General features: G+C 40.7%; 1 protein-coding gene across 6 annotated transcripts in view; it reads right to left on the minus strand.

Moving 5' to 3' along the window:
• The window catches only part of LOC108251071, a 26,606-nt gene extending 16,894 nt beyond the window's left edge, over positions 1 to 9,712 (minus strand). For 3 of the 6 annotated variants that reach the window (XR_005233592.1, XM_037977482.1, XM_037977483.1), the window contains exons 1-4: positions 9,258 to 9,712; positions 6,245 to 6,682; positions 3,555 to 4,010; positions 2,082 to 2,519 (exon numbers count right to left, since the gene is read on the minus strand). Coding sequence is in view for 5 of the 6 variants with exons in the window: in XM_037977482.1 (XP_037833410.1) it covers positions 2,082 to 2,519; positions 3,555 to 4,010; positions 6,245 to 6,682; positions 9,258 to 9,700 (1,775 nt within the window). In the remaining variant the exon portion in view is untranslated. The remainder of the gene's footprint in view (positions 1 to 2,081; positions 2,520 to 3,554; positions 4,011 to 6,244; positions 6,683 to 9,257) is intronic. The other 3 variants (XM_037977484.1, XM_037977485.1, XM_037977486.1) reach the window with 3 other exon arrangements.
• Positions 9,713 to 10,905: the final 1,193 nt, after the last annotated feature.

Genomic DNA, 10,905 nt, shown 5'->3' on the forward strand with positions numbered 1-10,905 from the left:
AGTTGCTTATGGCTAAATTAGGGTTAGAGTGCGGGTTTTTGATGTTTGTCTCTTTCTTACTGTTTATTCAATGTCACATGCTGTTTTTATTTTGTTTTTTAATTATGTAAAGCACCTTGAAATGCCTTGCTGCTGAAATGTGCTATACAAATAAAATTTGATTGATTTGATTGATTCTGCAGAACTTGAAGACCTGCTGACGAGAAGAGAAACATCTAAAACATGCTGAATAGTAGTCCTCCAGGATAAGGTCACCATTTTTGTCTTTTTAGTGCTTGACATTGGCTAACCCTGGCAGAGCCCATCTGAGGACCTCACCAAACCATCCAAACATTAGTAGCAATGTACCTGGCTGACAATTTTCTTTTCTTTTATTCTTTTTACTTTCTTTTTATTATTTTTGTCTACTGATGCATTCATAGTCCAGATTTTCTTTCATTGTCCTGTTTTTCTTTTTAAATACTTGCTTATATATATATATATATATATATATATATATATATATATATATGTGTGAATTTTTCTATGTATGTTTAATGTTATAGGGACCTTTAGGATGAATTCAAACATTTGTCCAATCGTGTTTGTCACACGAACAAATTGTGGGTATTTGAAGGTGGCGACTCTTTATTTAGAGTTTGTTAATTTGAAGAAGGGTAGTGGTTGATTGCTTAAAAAGAAAAAAATAAGGCAGCCAATTTAGAATTTGCCAGAAGGCATATTGGAGACCCCTGAACATGAGTAAGAAGGTGAGAGCAAAACTGAACCTTTTGGCCACCAAGGACAACATTATGTCTGGCACAAACCCAGCATCTTTCATTATGCTGAAAATAACAATCACATAGTGGGACATGGTGGTTACAGCATCATACTGTGGGGATGTTTTTTTTTAATTAGCAGGAACTGGGAAACTGGTCAGGGTTGAAGGAATGATGGATAGAGCAAAATAGAAATACATTCTTGAGGGAAACCTGTTGGAGTCTTCCAGAGATTTGAGTTTAGGACAGGTCCTCCTTCCAGCAGGACAACGATCCCAAACACTCAGCTGAAGAAAGACTCCACTAGTTTAAGGAGAACGAGTTAAAGATCCTGGAATGGTCGAGTCAAAGCCCAGACCTCAGTCCAACTGAGAACCTCTGGTTTGACTTAAAGGTTGTTGAACACAAGCAGCAGCCATCTAACCTGAAGGAGCTGCAGAAGTTTGGACATGAAGAATGGGCGAAAAGAAAATGGATGGATGGTTACAAGCCCCCTTCACACTGGATGACAACCCTATTACAGTGTAAAAGGGTAGCACTTAATCAGTCAGAGTGTAGAAGGTTTTTACAAGGTCTTGGCGAGGTCCTCAGGCAGGTATTAAAAACACAGTGGGCTCCCCTTTATGTGTGACAGAGCGTGATAAGTCATGGAGGGGTTTTGAACATCCACAAAACTTCTGTACCGAGGTTGTGGTGGTTCATCTTGATCACAGCATACAAACATGGTGGGTGGAGCATGGGGAAGCATGGTGGATACTGTGGTAGGGTATCCATGACGTAGGGCCTGCTGGTGCCAGTGTGGCTTGGTTAAGGAGAATTTGAAGCAGAACTGGTCATGTTGGACTAGTGTCTAGGCTCTCACTATGACTGTGACCTGGTCAAGGAAAGAACCTGACATAGATGGGATATCTGTGGCAGTAGCATCTTGCTAGTGTGGAGTGATGCTCTCAAGAAGCTGCATCCTGACGCAGTCTGAAAGACTCATGCTTGGGTGAGCTTATAGAACATGGTGAGGGCACAAGACAGCAGGTTGTGGAAAATAGCAGGAAAAAACAAAATGGTGAGTACTAAAAGTATAGTAGCATCATGACTGCCTTCACACTTGGGAAGGTTTTCCAAATTTGTAGTAATCCAGCCATGATCCAACAGGTCTTGTAGGGTGTGGAGAGCACAGCAGGGTCATCATACAGGGTGAAGATGGTCTGACAATGGTGTAAAAAGTCCTGCAGCCCAAAAGCTGTATAGTACCTCAATATGTTAAAAGAAACATAAGTCATAGTTTCTGGTGAAAAAAAAGAAAAAAGGAAAAAGAGGATTGTTTACCTGAGCCTTGAGATATAAGGCAGACACTGTAATAAACTCCTCACTTCAGTCTCTTCATGTGAGCAGCCTGTCAGCTCCACCTGTTTCTTCTCTGGTTGGAGTTTCAACACCTCCAGGAGGACGGAGGTCTTTCTCTCTGAGAGGTTTATGATCCAGACTGCAGGAGCTGACTGGAAAACTGATTGCAAAAATGGAAGTACCCTCAGACCTGTTTTAACCTCACAGTCCTTCACATGAGTGTATAGCTCCATCAGGAAGTCACACTGATATTTATCATGAATGTTTCTGTTTTTTAAAGAGAAGGTTTCATAGATGTACACTGATGATAACATCTCCAGTGTCTTCTCTCCTGTCTGCTGTTCTCTCTCCGCTGCAGCACAGAGCAGACTTCCCAAGAATCTGGCTTTATCAGAAGGATCTGGCCACAGGGGATCCAAACTGGAACAGTAAGAAAGAAACATTCAATGACGAGTCTATCTCAGCTCTATAAATACAGCAAATACACCATAAACCAAGCAATGCTATGCTACATATTTTATTTTTTCCATAGTTCCTTGTTATTCCCTGAGACATCTTCAGACTACAAATGTGTAACCTTTAGATTGTTCTGTTTTGTAATAAGCATTTTTACATGAGAAGTTATTATAATATACTATGATTGTTGTCACTTGGCTGAAAGGTTTACAATATTTAAATCATTTCAGTATTTTTCTACAGTCAGAATAACTTCATGTTTTAATTATTTTTGCTGGATATTATACTATTTCTAAAACCAGATCACCATACTTTTCTTTGAGTAATTTATTCTGTCAATGTTCTCTTTTAATGCAAATCAACCTAATGCATTTGTCAGAAGGCGGGGAGATGGAAGCGAACCCAGAAAGCAGACTCATCATCTTTAAAAAGAAAAGTAAATTATTAAAGTAAAAATGAACAAAAACAAAAGGCTGGCGTGGCAGCAAAGATCATCAAACACAAAACCCAAAAAGGCAAAGTAAGGCAAGGCACGGAAACAATAAACGTGGCGAAAGGAATGACCCAGACAAGAATGGAAAAACAGAGACCGGCTTTAAAGGCAGAGGGAGAGATGATTATTGGTTGCAGCTGTGGACGTGACGAGGAGCAGGAGAGGTGGGTGTGGCAGGCGTGACCGGAAAGTTACTGGGGAGGTGAATAGTGGCAAGGAAAACAGAAAGCCAATAGACAACTAAAACAAGATCCAAGAACTGAAAGAAACCCCAAACAAAGAACCAAAACCCCAAAAGACAGAAATACATGACAGCATTTGTTTTTTGATGGCCCAACAAGATAAATGAGTGTTCTGACATGATGATGGAATAAAAGTAACAAATATGACTTTGTGAAGAAGTGTGGCAAAAAGGAAATAAAAAAGAACAGTGGTGATTCAGCCTAAAATATTTCCATCTACTAATTAAAACATGTCTCTTCTAATACACAGTAAAATTAATGTACCTGAACTGTGAGATATAAGGCAGACACTGCAAGAAGCTCCTCACTTCACTGTCTTCATGTGAGCAGCCTGTCAGCTCCACCTGTTTCTTCTCTGGTTGGAGTTTCAGCACCTCCAGGAGGACGGAGGTCTTTCTCTCTGAGAGGTCTATGATCCAGATTGGAGGAGTTGACTGGAAAACTGGCTGTAATGATGGGAGGACCCTCAGGCCAGTTTTAGCTTCACAGTTTTTTACACGGAAGCACAGATCCAACAGGAAATTACAATGATCAAGTTGGAAATTGGTCTGATGGTCCTCATCAACATCCATGTCAGTGTCTAAAGGGAATTTTGTGTAGCTGCAGACTGATGATAGCAGCTCCAGCATCTTCTGTCCTCTCTGCTGTTTTGCTGTGGCACAGAACAGATTCACTAAGAATCTGATTTGTTCACGAAGATCTGACATCTCAGAAGCAAAACTAGAAAAAATAAAATAAAATGAACACTGAACATGATTAAAACTATACCTAATCAAGCCCATCTTCTGTCTTGTAAGCACAGATTATTTTCACTCTAAGTGATAAAATTACACTTGAAGCACATTTTTCATCATCAAATAAATATTGATTATAAGCTTTTGCTGACTCATTTTGAATGAGGGAAAGTTTTAATAATTAAGGTTGCCAGTGCAGCACCCTTTTTACTATTTGCTCATTATTCTGTTTCAGTTACAATGTTTTGATTTGCTGCTCCTCCGACAGCTTTGAAACACATAAAAAATACATTAAACACGCTGCTTGATCAGGAATAGTGCATTATGACTTGGGATGATGTGGTAGCAGCTCATCATACATTGCTAACAAAAATTGCAAAATCAATGTCATAGAGTCTCCGTAGACAACAATCAGGTTTTGGCAAAATGATTGAAAAAACTCTGACCACTTTGAAGCTCTATAGCTTGGTCATATTTTATGGTAGAAACACCCTTCAAAGTTTAAACGGGTCACAGAAAGTTGGGACTTAACATGACTGGAAGCACTGGAAGTTTGACAACTTTAATGGATTTTACACAACAAAAGTTTACATTTTTTGAATTGTGAAGATTTTAACATTGAATGTTCAACCTAGAGTGGGATGATATCACACACTAATTTTGAGCTACATTTTCCAAAAAATTAACAAAAAACGTCCCCAATCTTTACAAGCATTATACTATTTAAACATCAAAACCTAGGACTAGTTTTCTTTTTTTCAGCTTGTGTTTCTGATTGCTATAAGATTAACAATTTTCTCCTAAATCCACCCATAGTGTTTTTGGCAGCACGAGTGGTTGGCACAGATGCCTCACAGCAAGAAGGTTCTGGGTTCAAGCCATGGGTTGGGCCTTAGGTCTTTCTGGGTGGAGTTTGACAGATTCGGAGGTGCTGATCTTCATCTCATTTGCTTCACACTTGGCTGTGAACCTCTCCAGTAAGAGCTGGAGATCACTGCACTATGATGTCAACAGGACCACATCATCTGCAAATAGCAGGGATGGAATCCTGAGGCCACCAAACCGGACCCCCTCCACCCCCTGGCTGCACAGAGAAATGTTGTCCATAAAAGTCATGAACAGAGTTGGTGACAATGGGTAGCCCTGCTGGAGTCCAACTCTCACTCTGTAGAGGACCGACTTTTGTACTGCCGGCAATGAGAACCAGACTCTCACTCATTCGTTTAAGGACTTCATGGCCTGTAGTGGCAGACCCCCAATCCTATACTCTCAGAGCCCCCGCCACAGGGTATCCCAGGAAACACGATCAAATACCTTCTCTGAGTCCACAAAATACATGTAGACTGGTTGGGCAAACTCCCATTGCCCCTCAAGGACCCTAGTGAGGGTAAAGAGCTGGTTCAATGTTCCACGGCTGAGATGCTCCTGCATTGTTCCTCCTGAATTTGAGGTTGTACCATTGACCAGACTCTCTTCTTCTGAGGGGTAAAAAGTAAAAGGTCTCTTTTTGTAAAAGGCCAGAGACCAAATCTAACAAATGCTAAAAGTGAACAACAATGAAAACTACAAAATTTGTAAAGAAATTCTAAAGGGTGCCAACGCAGCTGGTGTCAGAAATTCCAACATATATTACCTTTTCTCAATAAAGCCAAATAGCCTAAGCTCATTAGGGTCACCATGGTAAAACTTTCTACTGTAAGGTATGTAACCCTCCTGAAGCCCTCAAAATAGAGATAGAGGTAGAGAAGCCCTTGTAACTTCGAGTCAATTTGACTGTCACGGCAGGGTTAAGCTACAAAGCTCCAAAGAGCGCTGGGTTTTCTTATTCGCAATAACAAAATCCCAATGTTGCAAATGTGGAATTTTTTTGCAGTTTTTTGCAGATTCTGTCAATGCTATATGAAGTACCTCTACCAAAGGTCGTAGCATACTATTTCTGATCAAGTTGCATGTTTTGATTTTTGTTTGTTTGTTTGTTTGTCTGTTTGTTTGTGGGGGGGGTTCTAAAGCTGTGGGGAAAGTAGCATATTAGAAATCATGATCAAAACTGAACAATACCTGAAGAATAGCTAAAAGGTGCTTTAGTGATTATGCATTAACACCTTTAATGATGATTTTAAAAAAGTCATAAAATAGTATGTCAGAATTTATCATACATGAAATCTATCCAAAACCTTTATAATTATGTAGCGGTCAGCTTGTACCGTACAATGAATGTACCTGAGATGTGAGATAAAGGGCAGACACTGTAATAAACTCCTCACTTCACTCTCTTCATGTGAGCAGCCTGTCAGCTCCACTTGTTTCTTCTCTGGTTGGAGTTTCAGCACCTCCAGGAGGACGGAGGTCTTTCTCTCTGAGAGGTTTATGATCCAGACTGCAGGAGCTGACTGGAAAACTGGCCTTAAGGATGGGAGGAGACTCAGACCACTTTTAGCTTCACAGTTCTTCAGGTGAGAGTACAGATCCAGCAGGAAACCACATTGATATTTGTTGTCTTTGTCTCTGTCATTTAAAGGGAAAGTTTCATATCTGCAGACGGATGATAACAGCACCAGTGTCTTCCCTCCTGTCTGCTGTTCTGTCTCTGCTGCTGCACAGAACAGACTTACCATGAACCTGGTTTGTTCAAAAATGTTTGTCCTCTGAGGAACAATGCTGTAAAGATAAGAAGGAAATCTTTATAACAATCTACTGATGGATAACATATTGACCATATAAAACACAAGTAATCAAGAAATAAGTATTGATTAACAAAAATAACAAGCTGACGTGGAAGCAAAAACTACTTATAAGAATACACTAAGGAACACAGGGAGGCAACAAGGAGAAAAAAACACTACTGGCTGTGGGAAGCACAATGCACTAACGAGTGAGACACAGAGGGAGAAGTAATGTAAAGACAATACTAATGAACAGGATGACAAACACCTGGAGATGAAACAACTAGGAGCAGGTGAGAGTCAGCGGGGCAGGAGCAGAACTGAAAATTACACAGGACAGAACGCCGGGGAACCTGATAAATACTAGAAGCTGAAGTGAGGAAACAAGAAAATGAAAAAAACAGTTACAAAACATATCCTGATGAGATCATCTGCTTCTGTTCACCTCCTGCACCATCCTGGTTTCTTTTTGGTGTTTTGGAATTCAATAATTAAAGTTTAAGTGGCTTTGTGACTGTGTCCTGGTGTGTGTGGATCCATTTTTTGTCCACTTCTCTGATTGTGACAGCATGATCCAACAGGCAGTTTGATTTCTCTGTTTGAGTGGTGCAGCTAAGACCAAAAAAAACATGTTTCACTAACTTTCTACCTTGGTTCCATGAAGCTGCACCCAGCTACAGAGAAATGTCCAAGAAGAAGCATGGTGGCTGACAGCAAGGTGCCTCTCCACTCGCCGTTTTCAGGTATGAAACAACATCCTGTGCTGCTTCATATTCCACATCACCACTCTCCTATGAGGATGCTCCTGAACTACCTCAGGTAGTTCAGTTTTTCTATGTGGCCAATGAAACATTACAGTTTTAGAAAAGACCATGGGCAGCTGAGACCCTGCTGTTGGTGTTTGATGCCACTGACTTCCCAGGAATGGTTGAGGTCTGTGATGAAGCTGGGAATGAGTAACACAGGGGTCTTGAGGCTCTTTTTTTGACCAGGTGACTTGGGAAACAGGTATCCGTGAGCTTGTGGACTTTGAGAAGAGCTCACTTGAGAGGTATAAGACTGGCTATTAAAACACCTCTGCCCAGAGTTTGCGATCTCCAGCCTCAGCCACAGCTTCAACCTGGGACCTGTCATGATTTCTAGCATTTTTGGGTTTGTTCTTAGTTTAGTTTTGGGTTCTTGTTTTTCCTGCTTTCTTCAGTTTTGTTTTTTCCTTTTGAGTTTTATTTTAGACTTTTGGTTTTGTTCTCATGTTCTGTCTGTCTCTGTCATAGTTTGGTATTTTCAGTTTGTTGTTTTGATTATTGTCTTGTTTCGGTTTATGTTATTGTTTCAGTTTAGTTTTTCCTGTTTATGTTTGCTGTCACTATTCACTCCTCCCCAGTCACTCTTTTGCCTTCCTGCCACGCCCATCTACACCTGTCTCTAGTCTGGTTAATTGCTTCACCTGTGTCCACTTTCCAATCACCTCCTGATTATAAAAACCTGTCCGTTTCTCCACCACCCCGCTGGATCATTGTTGTTGTTGCTTGTTAGATGTTTGTTCCTGTCGCTCTTAGTTTTGCCTTGCCTTGTTTCATCTTACCTTGTCCCGCCTCTGTTAATACCTGGATTTTTTGTTAGAAGTTTGTTTTGCTGCCACGTCAGCTTTTTGTTTTCTAGTTTTGTTGTTTTATTAAATCAGTTTTTGTTTTTTTTGAAAAATGAGTCTGCGTCTTGGGTTCGCCACGCTCAGGCCTCGTCTTGACAGGGACCTCCCTGTAGCCACAGTCACAGAACAACCTGCTACAACCAAAGGCACAGAGCACCCAGCCTCCACAGCCAAAGCTCCAGTCACAGCAAAGGCTTTAGCCACATTCAGAGCCAAGGCTTCTGTAGTATGTCCTTAGCTCTGCACCACACCTGAGCCTGACTCCATGTCTGCACTCTGACCGCCTCCGTCAGCTTCAGTCATTGAAAAAGTTCTGCCAGACGCCTCTCCACCTGCTCCTGATGTCAAAGGAAACAAGACCAATTTACTTCCACCTGATCCTGTAATTGAAAGGTTCAAGGCCGGACCACCTCTATTAACTTCAGTCATTTAGAGGGTCCTACTGGACATCTTTCCAAGAGATCTAGGTCCTGATAATGAGGAGGTTGAGGCTTTACTTGCCTCAATGGCCCCCAGACGGACTGACTGAACTGTTTTCCCAGTCTGAACGGCCTCTCCTGAACTGCAGACCACCTGAACTGGCTTTATCTTGTCAGACTTCTCCTTCCAGGCCCATTCCACTCGCCCAGGATGGACACTTTCTTTTAATATTTGTTTTTGTTGTGAGACTTCAGGAGCTGTCCCTTAGAAGTGTGGAAGGGACCAGGAGGGGGGTCAAGGTCATAATGTCAAGGGTTCTGTGTTTACTAATTTATTTTATTGTATTTTGGCTTATTCCAACATTTATTTGTAAAGGTTAAATATTGTTCTCTAAATTGCAAAATGAACTTTAGCATTGGTTAATCTACATACAAAGGAAAATAATCCTGGCATATTTTTCATTCAATTAATAAAAATTTAAAAAAATTGTTTAATGTACCTCAGCTGTGAGATATAAGGCAGACACTGAAGGAAGCTTCTCACTTCACTCTCTTCATGTGAGCAGCCTGTCAGCTTCACCTGTTTCTTCTCTGGTTGGAGTTTCAGCACCTCCAGGAGGACGGAGGTCTTTCTCTCTGAGAGGTCTATGATCCAGATTGGAGGAGTTGACTGGAAAACTGGCTGTAATGATGGGAGGACCCTCAGGCCAGTTTTAGCTTCACAGTTTTTTACACGGAAGCACAGATCCAACAGGAAATTACAATGATCAAGTTGGAAATTGGTCTGATGGTCCTCATCAACATCCATGTCAGTGTCTAAAGGGAATTTTGTGTAGCTGCAGACTGATGATAGCAGCTCCAGCATCTTCTGTCCTCTCTGCTGTTTTGCTGTGGCACAGAACAGATTCACTAAGAATCTGATTTGTTCACGAAGATCTGACATCTCAGAAGCAAAACTAGAAAAAATAAAATAAAATGAACACTGAACATGATTAAAACTATACCTAATCAAGCCCATCTTCTGTCTTGTAAGCACAGATTATTTTCACTCTAAGTGATAAAATTACACTTGAAGCACATTTTTCATCATCAAATAAATATTGATTATAAGCTTTTGCTGACTCATTTTGAATGAGGGAAAGTTTTAATAATTAAGGTTGCCAGTGCAGCACCCTTTTTACTATTTGCTCATTATTCTGTTTCAGTTACAATGTTTTGATTTGCTGCTCCTCCGACAGCTTTGAAACACATAAAAAATACATTAAACACGCTGCTTGATCAGGAATAGTGCATTATGACTTGGGATGATGTGGTAGCAGCTCATCATACATTGCTAACAAAAATTGCAAAATCAATGTCATAGAGTCTCCGTAGACAACAATCAGGTTTTGGCAAAATGATTGAAAAAACTCTGACCACTTTGAAGCTCTATAGCTTGGTCATATTTTATGGTAGAAACACCCTTCAAAGTTTAAACGGGTCACAGAAAGTTGGGACTTAACATGACTGGAAGCACTGGAAGTTTGACAACTTTAATGGATTTTACACAACAAAAGTTTACATTTTTTGAATTGTGAAGATTTTAACATTGAATGTTCAACCTAGAGTGGGATGATATCACACACTAATTTTGAGCTACATTTTCCAAAAAATTAACAAAAAACGTCCCCAATCTTTACAAGCATTATACTATTTAAACATCAAAACCTAGGACTAGTTTTCTTTTTTTCAGCTTGTGTTTCTGATTGCTATAAGATTAACAATTTTCTCCTAAATCCACCCATAGTGTTTTTGGCAGCACGAGTGGTTGGCACAGATGCCTCACAGCAAGAAGGTTCTGGGTTCAAGCCATGGGTTGGGCCTTAGGTCTTTCTGGGTGGAGTTTGACAGATTCGGAGGTGCTGATCTTCATCTCATTTGCTTCACACTTGGCTGTGAACCTCTCCAGTAAGAGCTGGAGATCACTGCACTATGATGTCAACAGGACCACATCATCTGCAAATAGCAGGGATGGAATCCTGAGGCCACCAAACCGGACCCCCTCCACCCCCTGGCTGCACAGAGAAATGTTGTCCATAAAAGTCATGAACAGAGTTGGTGACAATGGGTAGCCCTGCTGGAGTCCAACTCTCACTCTGTAGAGGACCG

Source organism: Kryptolebias marmoratus, linkage group LG9 (genome assembly GCF_001649575.2).
Source record: "Kryptolebias marmoratus isolate JLee-2015 linkage group LG9, ASM164957v2, whole genome shotgun sequence".
Classification (NCBI taxonomy): Eukaryota; Metazoa; Chordata; class Actinopteri; order Cyprinodontiformes; family Rivulidae; genus Kryptolebias; species Kryptolebias marmoratus.